Source organism: Zingiber officinale, chromosome 1B, assembly GCF_018446385.1.
Source record: "Zingiber officinale cultivar Zhangliang chromosome 1B, Zo_v1.1, whole genome shotgun sequence".
Taxonomy (NCBI): Eukaryota; Viridiplantae; Streptophyta; class Magnoliopsida; order Zingiberales; family Zingiberaceae; genus Zingiber; species Zingiber officinale.
In genome coordinates this window covers 160,726,768-160,748,495 of record NC_055986.1, presented here as the reverse complement: position 1 = coordinate 160,748,495, position 21,728 = coordinate 160,726,768, and the positions used below count along the sequence as shown (strand labels likewise).

The following is a 21,728-nucleotide window of genomic DNA, read 5'->3' as shown; positions in this document are numbered from 1 at the left end:
ATTTGTGGAGGACATGAGTGTGATGACTATACTATCTGAATTCGGTTACACCTATGAGTTCCTGGGCACTCTTAATAACTGACTCCTTATTATTGGCATTGTTGTCTAGGTCACCCATTTTCTTCTGCTTTTAAAAGTTTAGTTCTTGTTCAGTCTACTGATTTCCGGTGCTGAGTTCGGCAAACACCATCGTACTTCTTTTCCTTGTAGAATTGATAAACATAGTTCTTTTGCATTTGAACTTGATGTCTGGAGACCTAGTAGAGTTGAGTCTAGAGGGGGCTTTTAGTATTTTATAATTTTTGTTGATGGTTATTCTTGCATGACGTGGTTATATTTAGTCAAAAATAAGAGTGAGGTTTCTGAGGTGTTAACATCATTTTATAATGAAATAAAAATCCAATATTCTATTATCTTGTGCATTCTTCGTACTGATAATGTAGTTCACCCAGAGTGTCTACATTCTGTGATTCTCATGGGATAATTCATCAAACCTCTTGCTCATGCACTTCTTAACAAAATGGCATTACTGAACACAAATATCATCATATTTTAGATGTAACTCGTCCTCTTCTTTGTCACATGCATGTTCCTAAATTTTTTTCGGGTGATGTTGTTCTCACAGTTTGTTTTCTCATAAATAGGATGTCGTCTACTGTGTATTACATGGGGATATCCCCTTGTCTTATCTTCATCCTAATAAATCTCTTTTCTCGGCGCTTTGCATATTTGGTTGTGTTTGCTTTGTTCATAATTTTACTCCTGAATTGGATAAATTGTCTCGTCACTCTATTAAATATATCTTGCTTGGATATTCTCACACACAAAAAAAAGATATCGTTGTTTTGACCCATTCACAAAACGTAGTTATATGTGTGCTGATGTTATATTTTTTGAGTCCCAACCATACTTTTCTCCCCTTCTCGATCAGACACATGATACATTGGCATCTCCTCCATTACCTAGCCCTTCACATGTGTCCCACTACAGATGCTTCGTCTACTAGACCAATATAGGTGTACACGTGGCATGCTCGGTTAGAACCAGATTCATGCCCCTCAGCTCCTCTTCTTGCAGCTTCGTAAAGGTATTCGGTCTTGCACTACCTATCCTTTATCTAATCATCTCTCGTTTGATTATCTTGGTCCCGCGTTCTGCGCTTTGCTGTTTCTCTATCATTTATAAAAGTTCCAACTTCCCACTCTGATGCTTATAGCACTTTGCTTGGCAAACTACAATGGAGGAGGAAATGTCTGCCCTTATCTCTCGTGGTACTTGGGAGTTGGTGGCTACACCACCTTCTGTTGATATTGTTACATGTCGTGGGTGTTTACTCTGAAATTTAAAGTTAACGGTACTATTGATTGATACAAAGCTTGTCTGGTGGCCAAAGGATCTACATAAACTTATGGTGTTGACTACTTTGAGACAGTCTCTCTTGCTGCCCGCTTGAATTCTATTAGAGTTTTATTTTCTGTGGTTGTCAATCAATCTTGGCCAATGAATCGGCTAGATGTGAAGAATGCCTTTCTTTATGGCGATTTTCACAAGATTGTTTTTATGGAGCAACCTCTAGGGTATGTTGCTCAAGGGGGAGAATGCTACAATGGTCTACATACTTAAGAAGGCTATTTATGATCTTAAACAAAGCCCTGGTTTGGCAAATTCAGTAATATAATTAGAGTGCTTGGCTTTAAATAGTGCAAATCTTATCATTCTGTGTTTATACGACAGAGTACGGATGAGATTATTATTCTTATTATTTATGTTGATAGCATCCTAATATGCGGGAGTGATATATGTGGGATAGATGAAACTAAGTATTTGCTACAACACTTTGTGACGAGGGATATGGGACGTCGTAAGTATTTATTGAGAATTGAAATTGTTCACACCAAATCTGGAGTTTTATTATGCCAATGAAAGTATGTATAGATTTGCTCAAAGAAATTGATTGCTTGGAATGAAGCCGGCTGATACGCCTATGGATATCAATTCAAGTGTTTGGAATGATACTAGAGAGTTCTTTGAGGATAAGGCAAAATCTAGACGGCTTGTTGGGAAAACTCATCTACTTAACAATAACGAGACCTGACATCTCTTTTGCAGTTGGAATAGTATGGATAAGCTACTATTAGGATTCTTTAGTACATTAAGAAATCTCCGGAAAAAGAGTTATCATTTAAGAGAAATGGGCACCTAAAGATCGAAGTTTATTCTGATGTCGACTACGCTGGATCTATGACCAACGGTCCACTTCTGGGTATCGTATTTATGTAGGGGGAAATCTAGTAACATGGCGAAATAAGAAACAAACTGTTATTGCTAGGTCGACTGTCGAAGTTGAGTACAGAGCCATAGCTCACACTGTAACCGAGATGTTATGGCTAAAGAATTTGCTTAAAGAATTAGGATTCACCTACAATAAATCACTACCTATTTACATTGCAAGTAATCCGGTTTTTCATGAGAGGACTAAGCATATTGAGGTTGTCTGTCACTTTATTCGTGAGTGTGTAATGAGTCAGAGAATTACTACTCCATTCACATCATTATCCAACCAAGTCGCCGATGTCTTCACTAAAACATTTGGAGGAAAATGATTCTTAGATCTTTGTGACGAGCTGGATGATTGACATATATGTTCCAGCTTGAGTGGAAGTGTTGAATACTTCCGAAGATTCCCTTGATTGTAGGGCTTATGATTGATTTGGATTCCCTTGATTGTAGGAATTGAAATTGATCTTGATTGTATTCCCTTGATTGTAGGGATTGAGATTATTTTTTTGTTTTCTCCTTATGTATTTAAATAGCTACATGTAAGTAGATTAATAAAATGAACAGAGATTTTTCCTTCTCTTCTACAATTTGTATACTTATTTTTGTTGTTGAAATTCAATATGCAAATTGTCCATGTATTAGAATTTGGAACCAATCATAAATTAACACTTCATGTACTTATGAGAATGTGGATCACATATATAAGGCCACTGGAGGTGTTGAAATGTCTAAAGTGGCAACTATATCTTTTTCACCAATCTGGTTTAAAATTGTAGGTGGTTTTTCACCCCCTTTCATATTCAACAAGCAAGCTAGCAAGTCCAATTATTTGCGTTATGCTACTTTGTTCTGCACAAATAATGATCTAGTTCTCTCTAATCAAACTTTTATCTTATACCTGAAATAAGAGTAACTGCAACTGGTGGTGTAAATTAGTATTAGAGATCATAAACAAACTATTCATCATCTTCGTTGGGATAAACTATGATTGCTTTTTATGATTTCATCTTGACTAACCTTTCAATATATGATAATGTACCTACAGATAACTATGTTCATTTATTTGTTTTTGTGAATTGGTGAGTAATAATGAACTCTTTCATGCTATTTAATAGCTTAGAGTCTGGACTTGATCAGTTGCTTAAAAATAATTTCAAAATATTAGGTTATGTTGGTGACTTGACTGCTTCATTTACTTGTTTTTCTGTATGAGAATTACCAAACGCTCGCTTTGTTTCTTTACACTTGCAGAAAATTTTTGACAATATTTTGAATTGTAAAATACCTTGGCCCAAAGTCCCTGAAGAGATGAGTTTTGAGGCCTATGATCTTATTGACAAGTAAGGATTGCACAATGAACACAGTTAATTATTTTAATTTGCATTTTTGGTTAAGATTACTTTCAGTACAGCTGTATATTGCTATTGCACTTTTAGTTGGATAGTGTTCTCCATCCGCTCCCTATTCTTGTCGTTTAGGTTTGTTTGCTGCCACACTTGAATGCAGATTGTAGATTGTTATCCATACACAGAACAAGTTATTAATATGATCTAAAACTGATAATTTCCACTCAACTTTTCTGTTCAATGTAGCCTATTTATTGCTTTTTCCGCACTAAGGTTTTTGTTTCTTTTGCATTTCCAAATAAGTTGTCGGTATCCTGTGAATCGAGAGTTAGAATCCTGTTTAGTTTTTTTGAAAGCTTACTAAATGGCCTTAAGTTTTATGGAATCTAAATGGATGACAAAGAGATTTCCACAGAGTGCAGAGCACTTCAAACTGCTCCAGAGTTGAATTCTCTGAAATCCATGTTCAAATCCATTGTCCTGTAGGACAGAAACTTTCTATTATGTTACCATGTGTTTTGGTGTTACATCACTGACCAGTTTGTGCTTCAAATCAGAAGTTAAGATTAATCTAATGGGCCTATCCTTAACAATTGTATTAGTCTAATTAAATTTTGGTTTTTTTGATCGTTATTGCCTTTAATTGGAAGAATTTACATAAGGTGTCATGAGCCAAGGTATGTAGAATGGTTTATAATGAGTGGTACTATTAAGGAATAATGTAAACCAAGTTTATTAGTAAGATCAAGTTGGAAAGAGTTGTAAGCTATGTATATGGTTTTTTTTTTCTTTCCTTTCAATAAAGGACAATTCCATGCTCTATATCATTTTCTAAACAAAGTCTGAGCTCGACTCTCTCAACAAAGAGCTTGAATTCTCTCTTATATTGATGAAAACGCTAATTAAGCCCACTCTGTAGCAAAGCTAGCATTCTGTCCTATGTGCCCTTGATAATTTGGTATCAAAGCCATTGCATGGTGACTCATCTGAATCTCACCTACATCCTTGTAGGCTGCAGCTCAATTAGAGGGAACGAAAGGGAAAACAATAAAGAAAGGGCAATTAGGTTCCCTTGTCTACTTTGTAGAAGAAAAACATAAGGAGAAAAAAGCAAAACAATTTGGAGATCCTTTCCCCACTTTTGTTTGTTTTTTCCAAAATAGATGGAAGAGACATAGAAGCTTTAGGAACTGGTGAAAAAACTGATTTATCTTTCTATGTTTTAGAACAACAAAAATCAAGAGTTTAAGTTCTCTTTTCTTAGATAAAACAAAGGAAACCTTTCTCCTCTTCCTTCTGATCACTCTTCCTTTCTCTAGCTCATTTCTCTCCCTTCTTCATTCACTAGTAAACATAAGCTCTATCAAAGTTATATTGCGTATTTAGAGGTTCTGATGCTAGAAGCATTTACTGTCTTTCTTGGACAGTAGTTGTCTCTCAGGCTTCCTCTCTAGAATCAGACCATAAATTCACTATTGCCCTTTGCAACTATAGTAGGCAACTATTCCACCATCAAAGCTTGATATTGCAGAAATTTAAATGGTCCATGTTTCTAGGTAGGTTGAATGGGGAGTCCACTGGTTGATGCTTCAAGTGAGCTAGTGCCCAAAGGGAGATGCTGATGGTGTGTGCTACATCCTTAACCACTCTGGCAATAAACTGCATGCACAATGCATCTAGTCTTGGACCACTAGCAGAACCTACAAAAGTTAATGTCTTGGGCTGAACAACTGATCAGCTAATGCTATTCCACATCTGGTCATCTTTAATATGGAAGCACTGATGCATGAATTCTATGAAATCCATATTTTATTCTATCTAGCCTTGATTGACTTTGTACGTGTTTCTTTGTCATGTCAGTGACCAAGTTGGCTCCAGGTCTGCTTGAAGGAGTAATGGCATGGGTTTTCCATGTTTGAGTACAACCTAGATTTATGTACCAAGTGTTAGAACATAGCATGACATATTATTGAAATTGTATTGTCCTGACCAAGTGAGTGGAGACTGAAACTTTGGCATAGAACAATATTATAATTTTTTGGGTGCTAAAAATTAATTGTAGGTTAAGTATAGAATGATAGAACTCACAAAATTTACATAGTAATTAATACTTGTTATTAAATAGTTTACATAATAATTATACAATTTATTTTTAATAATATTATATAATATTTATTTATTCATTCAATTGTGCTACTAAACAAAATAAGAAAAAAAAAGTACCTGGTCATTGAAAATAAAAATTCAATTATATTGAATATAAGTTTTTTCAAGAATGTGCTATTTTTTCTCTGCTGCCCTAAATTGTGTGTTTGCTTATTTCATTGTGAAACATGAGTTTTATATGCCATAAAGGTTATCAAAGGCTTTGTTTAAATAGATATTTAGGACCTGAAATTGATTCATGATTGTTGTCAATTTTTCAGATTATTGACTGAGGATCCTCATCAAAGACTTGGAGCTGAAGGTGCATCAGAAGTAAGTGTCTTGACATTGGCACTAACAACGAGTGCATTTTATTGTCTAATTATACGTGGTGAGCATGATGGTCTTAATTTTTATGTGAATGCACTTTTCCAGGTGAAGGAACATATGTTTTTTAAAGATATCAATTGGGACACACTAGCGAGGCAGAAGGTGATGCAATTACTGTTATCCTGTCTGCCTTACTATGTGCTTGAATATACTGATGCTGCAACTTTCTTCAGGCTGCATTTGTTCCTTCATCTGATAATGCACTAGATACCAGCTATTTCACTAGTCGTTATTCTTGGAATCCTTCAGATGAACAGATATATGAAGCTAGTGAATTTGAAGATTCCAGTGATGATGGAAGTATAAGTGGAAACAGTAGTTGTATAAGCAACAATCATGATGAACTGGTATAAATCTCAAATTTTGTTGTATTTATTTGCCTAAATTTCATACTTGCTCACTAGTCCCTAATCAAAATTTCAATTGTATTGCCATTTTAATAAATTTGTAGTTTATAGTAGAATAGTGGATTGTGTTACTCTGATGTTCTTCTCCCTCCATGAATTATCTTAATCAGGGTGATGAATGTGGAGGAATTGCTGAGTTTGATTCTATATCGTCCGTTAATTATTCATTTAGTAACTTCTCTTTCAAGGTAATTTTAGATCAATAAATACTATCTTGTGTTTGCTCTTTTTTGTTTTTTAAATTCATCGCTTGGAAGTACTATGAACAGCCTCCAGGGTTACTTGACAAAATATTGATAATGGAAATCAGTAGAGAAAAGGAAACAATGTGATGATATTATCTTGCATTATTCAGAAGATAAACTTTTAAGATTAACTTCCAGTGCAAATATTGAATCAAATTTTACTAGTGGATCCCCAAATGTTTAATGTGCCAGAAAAATGTGAATGCTGGACCTTCATAATCAATTTTTTATATGGGTCTTCCATTCTCCTTGAAAAGATGTAAATTTTAAACGTGGATATAAACAAAGATGTGGTTTTCGTACCTACAAGTGTTGGTTTTAATTTTTCAAGGATGTTGACACGATAGATGGTAAAGCTTCTACAATCAAACATGTTAATCTTTATGTGATTGATTGCTTTTCATCACTCATCATTTCACTGCCATACCATGATTGACTGCTTTTCATCATTCATCATTTCACTGCCCACATCGAGTAACAAGTTTGAATTTGTTCTCTGTTTGCATAGAATTTAGAATTCTGTAGGTTTTAACAGAGTTCCTCCAGCAGCCTGATAGCTACCTTCTGTGTCCACCCTATTAATCTTTAGCACGCATCAATACTTTACATGAACTTACATGGCAAGCACAATATTGATTCATCAGCAAGGGAAAGGTAATGTACATATGTATAATTAAGCCTATTATTGTTTGTGTAGTCTGCTAGGACACAAGGATCGACCAACTTATTGATTTAAGATTATAATATTATTCCATCATTGGAAAACTAATCATGTACTAGTAATGGCGTAATGGGCATAGAATATGCTCGTGAGAGGCCACATTAGTGATTCTAAAACTAGGATTTTCTTATTGAAAAAAAACTAAAATATATACACCTTTTCCCTTAGTCTAGTTCTTGTGGCTATTTAAGGGTGGTCTGAGAGTTTCAAACCTCCTGCTAGCACGTGATTGATTTGTATTTAATACTAATATATAGGTTTTCGGTAACATATGTTATCATTTATTCAAACTTCCTGCTAGCACGTGATTGACTATATTTCATTTTTATATTTTTTAATATTGCAAAATAATTATTTTTTAAAAATATTTTTACAGAATTTATATAAATAGTCGATTCTTATAAAAATTTAAATAATCATTTTATGGGTTAACTGGTTCAATGATTTTGATCAATTGAATAATTTCGATTTGAAAACATTGGGCCATATGTATATCCTTTGTGGGATGCCAATGCATATTCGTGCTATTGATGCTGTATTGGACATCATGCAATACATCTTTACAATACATTCAGGCACACTGATCTACCTGGTGTTTTACTCAAGTTATTCTTTACGGGTTGCTTATTTTTCACCTTTTTTGAAATATGGTTGGAGATGGAAAATTATAACCCAGCATGTAAAAATCACAAAAATTATGTCACCTTTTATTTTAATTAGACATGTTAAGTATAATTATGTAAGGTACTGGAACTTTGTCATGGTCGGTTGAAAAAGAAAATTCACATTTCTTGTAGTGGAATCAGGATTTTCTAGATGATCTGCATAGTTGAGAGGCAGTTATAATAAGCTTTAGACTATAATTCTCATGTATTGATGGCCAAAATATATGTTGTAGTTAGTTGAGAGGCAGTTGACTATAATTCTCATGTATTGCTGGCCAAAATACATGTGTTTTCTTGGCTCATTGCATTATTAGCCAATGAAGTTTTGCCTAACCCGTCTGACTGACTTGATTGATCCCAATTGCAAATGTGATGAAATCATGCAAAGTTGTTTTGAAAAAACCAGGTCTAGATCTGGAACTAATCCTCATTCCATGACATACACATGCCATGGACTGAGGATTAGCTCCAGATCAATAGATCAATAGGTTTGAATTTGATGCACTTGAATATATCAGCAAATACCTGATTTTTCACATGCGCCAAATATTTGTTACCCAACTATATCCATTCACTTTTATTGACATGATCACAACTATTTCCTCTTAACTGACATTCATCTTGTCATAGTTGGTCAAGGGACTTAATACTGCGGTGAGGCTCCATAGCAACATAACAGTGATTTTTTTCTGTCATTTATATACCATCGCGGTTTTAAACTAAAATGTTTTATTTCTCCAAAATCATCTGAAATTTCCACAATGTACAAGCTCTTTTATTGCCAAAATTTGTTGCAACAAAAATGACAATTGCTTTGCAACTTAAAAGACCAATATAAGTTGGCTGACTACATGTCAATAATCAACCAGTGTTATCTTGTCGGAGCAAGGTTAGGGCAAGAGCAATGTTTTTAGTAGGAATTACATTTTTCATAAGAAAATTAAGGTAGAAGCTTCTTCCATGTTAGATAGTTCATCCCGTATTAATGCTGTCTACAGTCACACTACATAGATCTTATCATTTAATTAAATTCTGTACAAGGTCGCACCTTGATTCTCCAGTAATATTCAGATTTTTCAAATCACTTTTAATTCACTTAATTCATCATGTTAAGAACGTTATCTATGTAAATCTGGTTTTAAACTTTGCTTGCAAAATTTAGTATTATGTTTTTGGGAGGATGATAGCACAATCAACTTTTTTATACTTGGAAAAATTTGTTGCTAAAGTAACATAGATATGCCTTTTGGCATTTGCATTTATATTAACCTGATTCTGATATCTCTTCTTTGGCAATTAGAATCTGTCACAGCTTGCATCAATCAACTATGATATTCTCAGCAAGGGTTTCAAGGAGGATCCGCGGACTAAACCTGAAATTTAAGTTGGATTCCTTTTGAATGCTGCTTGATTTAAACATCTTTTTCTGAAAGAAAAAACTTCCATGTCTCATGTACATCTTGTAAATGTAAGTGAAAAGGACTTTATCAACTTTTTTCTTATTATTTCCTCCTGATTCTCGTTCTTTTTCTTTTCTAGAGTTACAGGCTGAAGACAACTGCAGGATGGTGCCTTTCATCATGTGGTCCGTTGCTGCAATGTCTGCCTACAATTTCAGTGTAGCAAAAAGTCTTTTTGATTCCGTATGGTTTCACCAGAACGGCTTTGCCAATGAGAATGTTGTCAGATGAGTACTGCATCTACTGTGGATAATTGCAGATATTCACTTTGATTGGTAATATCTCCAACTAGTCATGATGTCTTCTGCCTCCTTGCATGATTTTGCAAAGAGGGAATAGAGTCATGTACAAGGGGAAGAGTGAGAGGACTGGCCCTTTATGCTCTATGGATTATATTGGCGAACCAATACTATGTTCTTTCACTAATTTATGTCCCTTGCAAAAAAATGAGATCACAAACCCTCCCGTGGCTTACCAGAGTCCTTTTTCGTCGATGTATGCCACACTGTATACCGCATTATTCATGTCAATGCAGTCAATTTTGTACATCTGGCGGCATCACTGTATGTATGAGAAAGCTCATCTATAGCTTAACAGGACTGAGATGACCCGGGCTTAGCATGGTTTACTAGCATCATAGATGAATATGATGTTGGCGAATAAAATCAGCATTCAGATAATATGAAGTTTGGATACTAATTAGGTCATAATTAGATAATAGTTATTGGCTCGGATTAAACCAGTCACTTGTGTTTGGTTTCCCCAATCCCTATCAGTAGCTGTTATATTCCTCTAAAATTGATTTTGAAAATTTTATAGTAACTATATCATAGGACGGTAATCCCCAATAATTTTTTCTATTGTTGAATAATGATTTCTACTTGTTTTTTTTTTCTTTTTAAGAAAATCAAATTTCCAACCTGACTTACTGCTAGACCTGCCCTCGGGACCGTGGACTGCCGGTTCAATAGTTTTATTTATTTATTATTTATTTATAGATAATGTTTTTAATCAATTAAAAAAAAATATATTGGTGGAGGATTGAACTTGAGTCAGGTGAAGTCGCCTAACCAAATAAACTTTCTATAATTTCCTTATAACCTACCCAAATAAACTTTCATATGTATTAATTAACTATTTAATAACTAACTATAATTTACTTTTATAAGTAGGAAATAGTAAATATATCTATTTTTAATTATTTGAATTTTTTTATTAATGATTATAATTTAGTATTTATTATTATTTTAATTTTAATTAAAGAGCATTTCATTATTTCCACATATCTTCCTAAGAAATTGATTTTTTTTATTAATGATTATGGTTTAATATTCATTATTCTTTAAATCCTAATTAAAGAATTTATTTCATTATTTTCACATTATGTTCATCAACAATTTAAAGAAATTTAGCTAATGTCTCATTAAGAACTCCATTTCACAAGATAAAAGGGTAAAAAATAGAATTATGTGAGTTTTATTTTTTTTATACTCTAAGTGGATATCTATATGTAGATAACTTACAAGTCTTTTTAATTTATAAATTTATTTTATTTGTTTTAATATAATAATTTAAATCATGATGAATAGTAACTGTCTTGAATGATTAAGGTTAAAGGTCATCCTCAAGAACTGTCGAATCGACGATTTAAAATCGGGATCGGATCTATTTGTTATAGGTAGGCCTGATCATAGTTCAAAAATGATGATTTAAAATCGTTGGTTTAATAGTTCACAGCAGGTTGATCCTTAATCTTAACTGTCCAATATCATTATGTCTAATATTTCATCATGATTCAAAATTATTATTATTTTAAAAATATTTAAAATTATAAATTTATAAAAAAATAAAATGTACTTAAATTATTTAGATATCCTCAATTATTTTATAAGAATATCTTGAATTGTCACGAACCGTTTAAAAACAAAAACTCCTCTCTCTCAGCGATCAAAACTATTTTTACTCTTTCTCACCGAATTATAAATTACATTAGTATAAATAAATTATTACATATTTGATAGAAATTATATTTTTATACGGCAATACTATTCTTTTAAACCAATTATATATATATACATATATATAACGATTAACCGTCTGTTTAACGATTTCATAGGATTGGAACAGTAATTGGCCTGGCCTGACAAAAAGAAACCCAATCTGTTGATCTGATTTTTGACTTCGATCTAGATATCTATTCGATTTACTGTTTCTTCATGTTATAATTATAAGTTAGACCGGCCGTCCCTACTTGGTGCTCGATATTTTGACCACTTATCCATTTTTGATAATTGATGCTCGATATAATGATCACTTGTTTAATAGATTTTTGATTATTCATTCTGATCCAAATTATAATCCAAGAAACGATAAATTTCAAGAGAAATTATAATTAAATACGATCAAATCACATGATCCAATTGTAATTACAAGGGTCTATTTCTTAATTTTTTTTTTTATAAATCAGAAAATCTTATCTATATGATACCTGACTTTCAGGTGTGGAATATTTGGAGTGCAAGTAAGGGGATGACAATTTGAATCTCGATTGAGATTATTTTAAAGATCCACTTTTAATTATGTATAAATTGCATTTTAAATTTATTTCATAAACTAATTTAGGAAGAAAAGACTGTCTATTTTTTTATTTTTTTTTATGTAACAAAAGCATAGTCAATTTTTATTACGTCTATTTCTTTACAACACAAGGGCATCCGCTTCCCGCGGATTCCAGTTCAGCTCCTCCGATGCCTTTTAGGCGTCCCGAATATTCTGCCCCCTTCTTCTCCTCCTCCTCCTCTTCCTCCTTCACCGCCCTCTTCCCTCCCTCCCCTTCCAAGACCAACTGCAACGACCCTCTTCGTTGATTTCGCGATGCTTGTTTGACCATGGCCCGCAGTTTGTTTGGCATCTGATTGATTGATAATCATGGGGGAGGAACCGCCCTCGGATCTCGCGGCGGAGGGGGCAGCTGCCCCCGCGAGGCCGCTCGCCGTTGTGGCGACCGCCTTTGAGGGTATATCAACGATGATCGACTGCGATAGCGATGGTCGCGGCGATCTCAGCCTCGCTCCCTTCTCCAACGCCTGCTCCCTCGTCACCGTCCTCTTCGGCTGCCTTGGCCTTGCCTTCAAGTTTGCCGAATTGGAGTACTCTTCCAAGGTTAGTTTTTCTTTTCTCTTTTTCCCCTTCCAAATTGTTTCTTGCGGGCTAAGCAATTGCAAGAATCGATCGACTAGGTAGGTTTTCACGGTTGGTAAAGCTGCATCCTTCTTTAATTCTACTGCGTAAAATGGGAAAACATGAGCCGCATCTTTCTTCAATTCTTGTTTGGGTTGTGCTTGGTAATTTTCTACAACGGCCATTCTGATCTTGGTGGAGAAGAGTGAGCTAAACAAGAGATTCTTTGGCACAGCCCTAAATATTTGCATGGACTTTAGGTTTTCAAATCCTACCTACACTAACAGACTTTCTCCCTGCTTTCTTAAGACTTCTGTAAATAAACAAGAGATTCTTCTGCATAAGTTTTACTTGTCGAATTCCATAATTTGAGCTAAACAATTCTGAATACACTAAGTTTTATCTCTGTCCTCTTGGCAGAAACAGTAAAACGGGAAGATATTAACTCCTTGTTCATGTTGATTTTCTCAGGTAAATGACTTGATAGAAGCATCAAAGACCTATGATACATTAAGCAGTATTCTAGAACATGATGTTGAAAATGACTCCGTTAGAAAGCAAGGTAGCCATTCCCGTAACCTTCGCAGAGTCAGGCTAGGTCTTGATCTCGTCAAAGCTTTATTTGAGCAGTATCTGTCATCAAGGTATATATTACCCTCCTTTCCACTTACTTTCGAGTTGCCAAAGTTGGCCTGGTTGCTGAAGCACATTTAATTCTGAACTCAGTTGTTTCTGTAGATTCAGTCCTTAAGATTTTATCATTTCTTTCCATGTTTAATAGTTAAAGAACTCAGCAACAGTATGACATAATGCATTTCGAGAAAGCAATATTTTTTTATAGTGATGATAATTAGGATCTTAATTTCACAATATTTTTCAGTGATTGCTCATTGAAAGAAGCTGCCTCAACTGCTTATGGCCAAGTGTGTGCCCCATTTCATGCCTGGACAATCAGAAAGGCTGTTGGTGCTGGGATGTATGCTCTTCCAACAAAGGATCAATTATTACTGAGACTAAACGAAACTGGTTAGTACACAATATGTTTGTTTCCTTCTCATGTACTGAAGATTTTATTAGCAACTTTCTCAATTTCTACTCTTGCTCTGAATCATGGCTTAACAACCTTTGTGCATTTCACTGAATCCTTGCAGATGATTCAGTGAAGAAGGAAATGGAAAGATACATCGATGCGAGCCGACCAATTATTGAATATATTGACAATCTTTTCCTTTCCAGAAACATCAGTCTGGACTGGTGATTCATTCATCATCTTTTGTAACACCTTGTTTATTTGGCAATCAAGCAGATGCTAAAGCATCGTTGGTATCGTTTCTTAGAACTTACAGATACATTTTTATTGTTACATTTTAACTCCCAATTTTTTTGGTGTGTTTTAAATATAAATAGGAAACCACAATGCTTTGGTGTGCAGATAATCATGATGCTTCTTGTTAACCTTTTCATGCAATTGTATTTAATCCAAGAGTGCTGATTCATACCAACTTTGATAACGGAAAGTGTCTGAGAAGAAAGATTTATGAAATGTTGTTTAATTAAAGAGAAAGTGAGATGATAAAAAGTTGGGATAAAACTCTCAACTTTCTTTTAACTTTACTTTTCATCCTCTAGAGTTTACTATCTACTCATTCCTCAATTCCTGCTGTGACAAGTGATCTGACACTGGATATCTATGACATTAAGCCAGTAAAGAATTTGGATTATTGCAAAATTTTCAATAGACTTCAGTTCAGGCAATATATTTTAGATAATAGGTCTAAAGTCTAGCAAAGAAAGTTTCACTAACTTCTATAAACAAGGAAAAAAAGATGGTTGATATACCTTTAGCAATCGACTGTGGAGAAATCAAAGGTAAACATGTCAAAATTGAACTGAAACTATTTTTAAATTCAAGACGGAATTGGAAATATTCGTAGGATTTCTGATCAAATAATTAAAGAAAGCATAGAGTATTTCTCCACATCCTGAAGTAAATGCAAGATTGTTTAAGGCGCGAGAAGTAGCAAATGGTTCCATGCGACTTGTTCTACGCAGACGAACCCTCATGATACAGATACAAACCAAAACCAAACCTGGCACACGCTTTGCAGAAGGCCAATTCTTCAGCTGCTGCAACAGGGTCTTCAAACTGGGCGTCATTCAAGGACACTGTGCCACTCGACTCACGGTGAGCCTGCAAGCACAGTGTTGAAAACATAGGGAACAATGTAGAGCCATTGAACAAGGTCAATGCGAATTGGGAAAATACAACTATGTGAGCAAAAACACCACAGATTGCTTAACTACCAAGATTTGGTTGACCAGGTTATTTCTGGTTTATTAGGCATCTGGTTATCTAACGAATCTGCAGATCATTCTACTTGATTTTAACATAATGTTTATTCTTGATAACTAGAACTGTAAGAAAAAGGATTCTCTCATGACCATTTGCTATGCTAATTGAATAAAGCATAAGAAAAATAAGATTGCAACTGAGAAGCAAATACCTCTCCATCTGATCCTCTTACGGTAACTCGATACACTACTGTCACAGTTCTATTGTCTGAGAATATAACATTGCGTACTTCTCCACACCAGCCTATAAAAAGTAGCACAATAAGAGATCAGAAATAAAGTGATTCATGCCAGTTTGATAAAAATTCAAGTTGCTGACTTGTACCAAACTGCAAAACTTGAACTTGGAAAAACAGCGACTCTAAATCAAAAACTTTATAATGGCATAAACCTCTCCATAGAATGTCATCAGGAAACATAGGGAGATAGAATTTCATAGGAAACAGTTGTTATAGTTCAGAAGAAATTCTAAATTCAAACAGACACTTCTAAGAGAGATGAGTTCCTTGCAATGACAACAGGAAACCAATCGAACATCAAAATTGACAAGCACATCATGCCTGGACACAAAAATGTTGGAATTTGAATGATGAAATTATTTGATAATGAAATTTGATGACTAAAATGGAGAAAATTAAATAAGAGGCAAAAATGGGCATAGTAGATGTCTGCCACAGAAAGAAAATCAAGTGTGTACCTCAATCTCAGGTATGAATATCCAACACGAATGTTGATCCAAAATGTTCAACACGACTATTTATGAGAACAAATAAATCTGCTCAGAGTATCAGTACCAGACAGGCACAAAGGGAGCAGAGCAAGAGTCCAAGTAACAAAGTCAATTAAAGTAAACAATGAAGAATATGCCATACCTGAAATTTAAGATGTGCCTATCACAATGAATGAGCCTTAATTGGATTCATATAAGAAGACTCAATTACTCAGGGTTATTGAAGATTGCAAATTGTGGTGACTGACACGTTTTATAGCTGGAAGAGTTGAATATAACCATGCATAGTGCTTAGTGGAGAAATAAGAAGAATGATAATTGTGACTAGTTGGGTAAATTACTTTAAGGTTATATCCAAGCAAATGGACAACAATAAACACACTGTGAGTTGCAACTATTTAGGATCATCTAAAAGATGGGTTGCTACAGGGAGCATCTTATACTCTTTTTTCCAACTTATAATTCATTAATTGTTCAATCAATAAATAAACAAAACTGATCAACGCACCATTTCTTTGGGAAAAAAAACATTAATTTGCTAATAGATCACTCAAGTTTGGACTAGTAGCAATGCATTTTTTACTTGACCCGACCTAATACTACTAGATTACTAAATCTGAAGCACAGATTTCTTTAGTTGCTTAATATTTATCACATGACTAAAAATTTGATTCTTTTAGTAAAATGCAGAAGGGAAATCTCATGTTTGGTACATGACAAAAGGAAAACAAAAAAAAACAAAAGCAATTAAAAACTAGCTCATGAACCTACAAGAACTGAGTTTTACCTGGGGCATAAAAGCTCAGCATTCTGTTCGTGTGGTACCTAATAAATAACAACAAATTAACGCAGAATCACATATCCAGATTCTACAACAGTTAATAATAAAAAAATAAAAAAATACAAACTGCTAGAAAGATAAATAGCAGAACGTTTCTCATGAACTTAAGTTCCTCTTGACAGATATGTCAATGGGAAAGCAGTTCATCAGGGGAAAAAAACCAAATTTTAAGTCCTATCGAATAATGAAATTGCTGAAGCAAAACATGAACTGAGATTAATAGTTTCCATCAGTAGAGAAGCACCAACCCACATCATCTTGATTCATTCGAGGTAGTATAATGACTATAAATTAGTGCCTCACCAGGGGATCGATTTGTGGGAGGCATCGATGATCTTGTCCGGCACTCTCTTGTTCAGGTCCCTTAGGATCTCTTTAAGGGGGCGAGTGAGGGGGGAAGGGACAACATCAAGAGACACCACGTAGTTAGAGTTGGGCACCCCGGCGTAGCTTCCGCCTCCAGCGACGTTATTCTCCATCGCCATAGCCACCGCCTTCCGTCGGCTGGTCCATGCCGGGCAGAGCGAACGCGCCTGCTTCCACGAGGAGGTGGGAGCAGATCGGGCTAAAAATAAGGTGGCGCCGGCGACCTCCATCAAATGCAGCGACGGATCGAGATCTCCGGCAGGGGGGGGAGAAGAGCAGGAGGAGGAGAGGTCGGTGATCGACCGCTTGTGTCTGAGTGTGACAGTAAAAGAGCCGGGTGTACCCTCCCTACCTACCAACCACGCCACTGCCCCAATCCGCTACCCTTGATTTCTTGCCATCAAAGCTATACCAAAGTTCAAATATGTACCAATGCAATGATGCAACGATCGTGTGCTTTTATTATTTATCTATCGAGTCAGAGGATGAATTGGGAACGACGGCTGATGTAAGAGTGTTAGCCTGTTAGGTTGACAGATCATTCGTTGCGAGTATGATTTATTTTGATTAGGCTTAAATACTTTTAATCTCCCTGTATTTTTAATTATGTAGCGTTTTGTCCCCCTATGTTTAAAAAATAACATTTAACCCCCTTAATCAAAGTCAAACATTAAAAAATTTATAAAAAGACAATTATACCCTTATCTTTTTATAATATATATTTTTAATAATTTTGAAAAAAAGTTAGCTTTAACTAGCAATTAAGTAGCAGGGACTAATGAAAATCCTCGAGTATGTTTCTTATTCACATTTACTTAGCAATTTGGTTATCTAGTTTTTTGGATCTATTAGCATCATATTATATCTGTTCACAGTTTATACACTTTAATTTTTGTAGCTTCAAGCACATATGTCTGCACGTGGTAAATACTTCTTGTCCACTCAACAGTCATCAAGCGAAATGCATTTTATCAGGGATGCTGGTCCAGAAAGTGGAGAAAATATGTGATCTATTGTTTCTTTGAGTTATTTTACATGCAAGTTTCATAATTTTAAACAGTAGTATGTGTGCTTATGGATTATACTTTTGTGAAGGTTGTACCTTCTAGATGTTAGATTCAATACATTAACTTTTGGTTTGTCTTTTCGTATCAAGGTAAATACTTGTAGCAATTTGCCTTCTTTTATAAGGTACAATTAACATAATATGGGTAAAATAGTACTAAAGTTTCTAATATGAACTTTTTCTATTTAGATGCATTTGTTTCAGTTTTCGTTCTTTTACAAATTTTCTCACATCGGGTCAATTTAATGTGTCAATTTTCTTTTTTACCTCGTCAAAGCTCTTTTATAAATTTTCTCACATCCGGTCAATTTTATGTGTTAATTTTTTTTACCAAGGACATAATCGTCGATTTAATATGTTTTTTTTCTTAAAATTATCATATCACAAAAGAGAAGGGCACAATTGTCTATTAATTTTTTTTTAACATTTGGCTTTTAAAAAGGGGTGTTAAATGTCAGTTTTTTAAATAAGGGGGGTTAAATGCTACTTGAGAGAGAATAAAGGGGGGTTTAAGGTATTTAAGCCTAAATTTTATCTGAAGTAACGAATGAACACACAGTTAAGTTTACTATTAGAGATTTTATAATAATTTACTGTTATTATATCATGAGAAAAATATGAAGAAAAAACACACTTTTAATGATAAATTTAATATCATGTCTTGCCTAGGACGTAACACCTAACGTTATTTATCTTTTTCTATATACGTCGGATCGACACTAGAAAGAAACGTAAACGTAAGATTTACCTTTTATTTAATATGATGTCAACTTTATAAACATAATTCTATTATTTTTAGTTTTATCGATATGTATTTTAAACAAGATTTTTTTTAAAAAAAATCTTTAAAAGCAATAATTGTAAAGAATAATGTATGTTGTAATTATTTACTACACGTAACATAACTCTTTTTTTTTTAAAAAAATATATAATATAATTAGATTTTAATTAAAATAAAATAATTAAAAGATAAATTTTAAGAAAAGTGATATAGTTTATTGTTACTTAAAATCTTTAATATGATTTTTAAATTTTTAAAAATATATTTTAGCATTTAACTATCTTTTGGTTAAAACTTACATAAATCTATAAATGAATTAATGTTTATGAGCCAATTTGGCAAGAATTTGCTTGTATTTGTCGGTCAATTAAGTGTATAAATTTGATATTATATATATAATGTTTATAAATAGAGATGAATTATTCATGAACAATATTGAATAATTTCATCAATAAATTTTTTTATTAAATTTATAAGTAGATAAATAAAAATTTAAAATGAATAAATAATTTTGTAATATTACGTTCCCTAGTAAACTAAATAAGTTGTAAAAGGTAAAAGTTTAGATAAGTTTAAATTAAAAACTTAATAACATCTAAATAAATCGAGCTTAACTAAGTAAAAAAAATAAAATTTCTGTAAAATTTTTGATGACTTAATTAATTTTAATTAAACTTAATTACCTTATCAAATGAGTTTAACATATGTGGACAAAAATATTAAATGCATGGATGGAAAATAGTATATCATTAAGGTGGCGTTTGGTTTTCATAGTTTTGTAAAATGAGAATGCGTATGAGTATAAATATCACTCTTAAAAATAATGTTTGGTTAGTTGAATATTTTCTATCGGAATAAATCAAAAAAAAATTTTACCCTTAGAGAAAAATAAGAGAAAAAATTAGATGTGAGAGAAAAATATGATGAGAAAGAAAATGTGATGGAAAAGAATAAAGAGAGGAAAAGTGTGAAGAGAAAAAATAAGGAAAGAGAGTGATGGGAGAGAGCATGATGAGTGAGAATGAGGAGAGAGAAATGTGATGAGAGAGAAAGTGTGATGGGAAAAAATGAAGAGTGAGAAAGTGTGATGAGAGAAAATGAGAAGAGAGTGTGTGTGATGGGAGAGATTGAGAGAGAGAAAGTGTGACGAGAAAAAAATAAGGAAAGAGAATATGATGGAAAATAAAAGCATGATGAGAGAGGGTAAGGAAAAAAAATATGATGAGAGATAATAAAGAGAGAGAAAGTGTGATGGAAGACAATGAGGTGAGAGAAAGTATATGATGGGAGAGTGTGAGGAGAGAGAAAGTATGATGAGAGCATGGGGAGAGATATTAAGGCTACGTTTGGTGGGGTGTAATATGCCTTGTAATGTAATCAGGATTACATTACAAGACTGATTATTTTGTTTGGTTTAATTTTAAACTTGTAATGTAATGTAATCTGGATTACAAAAGGTAGTGAAGTTTTGTAATCTGAATTACAAAGTAAATACTATGTAATCTGATTACATTACGATGTCACCGTTTAATCAAAATTTAAATGTCGAATATACCCTTAGTCCACCGCGGCCACCGCCCACTATCGTCCTCCGTCGGCCGCTGTCGCCCACCGCTATTAGCCGCTGTCACCCACCGCTGTTGGCCGCCTCCGCCGGCCGCCTTCGCCACTTCAACCGGTCGCCTTGGCCGCCTCAGTCGGCCACCTCCATCGTCCGCCTCGGTCGGCCACCTCGGTCGGCCGCTACCGCCGGCGGTGGTCGCCGGTGGCTGGCGAAGGAGGCCAACGGCGGCGACTGTTGGTTGCCGCAAGCTCCAGTAGAGGTGCGGCGGCCATCGGTCGAGATCGCAGGATATTTTTATCATTTTATAATAATATGAATTACATTTCTTATAAAAAATAATGGACATCACACAAAAAAATGTAATCATTCTTCTAATCAAATATTACATACATTGCATTATCAAACGTAATGTAATCATTCTTCTAATCAAATATTACATACATTACATTATCAAACGTAATGTAATCAAAATTACATTACATTATATTATAAATTAGATTACATTACACCTAACCAAACGTAGCCTAAGGGTATTTTCATCCAAAATTTAATTCACATTTCTATTTCCATCAAAACCTAATGGAGGAGGTGAGTTTCATCAATACCAAGTTTTTGGGGTTCATTATAAAATTTTAATATCATTCTCATCAACCAAACACAATATTTGAGAATGAATCCATTCCCTCATTTTCAAACCCCTAAACCAAACGCCACCTAAATTTTTATCGATATTTAATATTAAAATATCTTGAATGTTAACAATCATCTCAAAACCAAAAATCTAAGATTAGACTCTAATAACATTTTAAAAGAGTCATTACTTAAAGTTTTATTTTAAGAGTCATTAATGAGAGTTGTATTTAATATACCAAGTTTTGACTAAGACATAGTTAAGTGTTAAAATATATTACATAATTTTCTAAATAACAATAAGTTACCATTTTTTAAAGATTTTTTTTCTCAATTTTAATTTTCTATGCCACTTAAATTAAATTTTGACAAGGAAAATTGTATTTAAATATATTATACAATTCAAAAAGTCAGGATCTTAAATAGTTATTAAAAAATCAAATTCAGGGTCTTCGATAAGTATAACATAGATCATTTTTTTATTGAAATTTTCTTCAAGACAGAAAACATCATTGTTTTCTTTTTATCATGAAACAATTTAAAGTGTACACCACAACCA

At 33.8% G+C, this 21,728-nt stretch overlaps 3 protein-coding genes across 4 annotated transcripts in view; 2 read left to right on the top strand and 1 right to left on the bottom strand.

Annotated features, from left to right (window-relative positions):
* Positions 1 to 10,207, top strand: part of LOC121986656 (probable serine/threonine protein kinase IREH1) — a 43,350-nt gene extending 33,143 nt beyond the window's left edge. For both annotated transcript variants that reach the window (XM_042540616.1, XM_042540610.1), the window contains exons 12-18: positions 3,532 to 3,620; positions 6,053 to 6,104; positions 6,207 to 6,263; positions 6,335 to 6,508; positions 6,679 to 6,756; positions 9,500 to 9,667; positions 9,739 to 10,207. In XM_042540616.1, the coding sequence (XP_042396550.1) occupies positions 3,532 to 3,620; positions 6,053 to 6,104; positions 6,207 to 6,263; positions 6,335 to 6,508; positions 6,679 to 6,756; positions 9,500 to 9,583 (534 nt within the window). In that variant the 3' untranslated portion in view covers positions 9,584 to 9,667; positions 9,739 to 10,207. The remainder of the gene's footprint in view (positions 1 to 3,531; positions 3,621 to 6,052; positions 6,105 to 6,206; positions 6,264 to 6,334; positions 6,509 to 6,678; positions 6,757 to 9,499; positions 9,668 to 9,738) is intronic.
* A 2,157-nt stretch (positions 10,208 to 12,364) lies between these two features.
* Positions 12,365 to 14,275, top strand: LOC122015562 (ACD11 homolog protein-like). Its single transcript, XM_042572560.1, has 4 exons — positions 12,365 to 12,821; positions 13,311 to 13,483; positions 13,720 to 13,865; positions 13,991 to 14,275. Exons 1-4 carry the CDS (start codon positions 12,588 to 12,590, stop codon positions 14,095 to 14,097), a joined length of 660 nt encoding a protein of 219 aa, XP_042428494.1. The 5' UTR covers positions 12,365 to 12,587; the 3' UTR covers positions 14,098 to 14,275.
* A 448-nt stretch (positions 14,276 to 14,723) lies between these two features.
* Positions 14,724 to 17,561, bottom strand: LOC121986647 (DNA repair RAD52-like protein 2, chloroplastic). The gene is made up of 4 exons (XM_042540603.1): positions 17,066 to 17,561; positions 16,709 to 16,746; positions 15,344 to 15,435; positions 14,724 to 15,030 (listed from the first exon to the last, which is right to left on the bottom strand). Exons 1-4 carry the CDS (start codon positions 17,356 to 17,358, stop codon positions 14,884 to 14,886), a joined length of 570 nt encoding a protein of 189 aa, XP_042396537.1. The 5' UTR covers positions 17,359 to 17,561; the 3' UTR covers positions 14,724 to 14,883.
* Between the last annotated feature and the right edge of the window lie 4,167 nt (positions 17,562 to 21,728).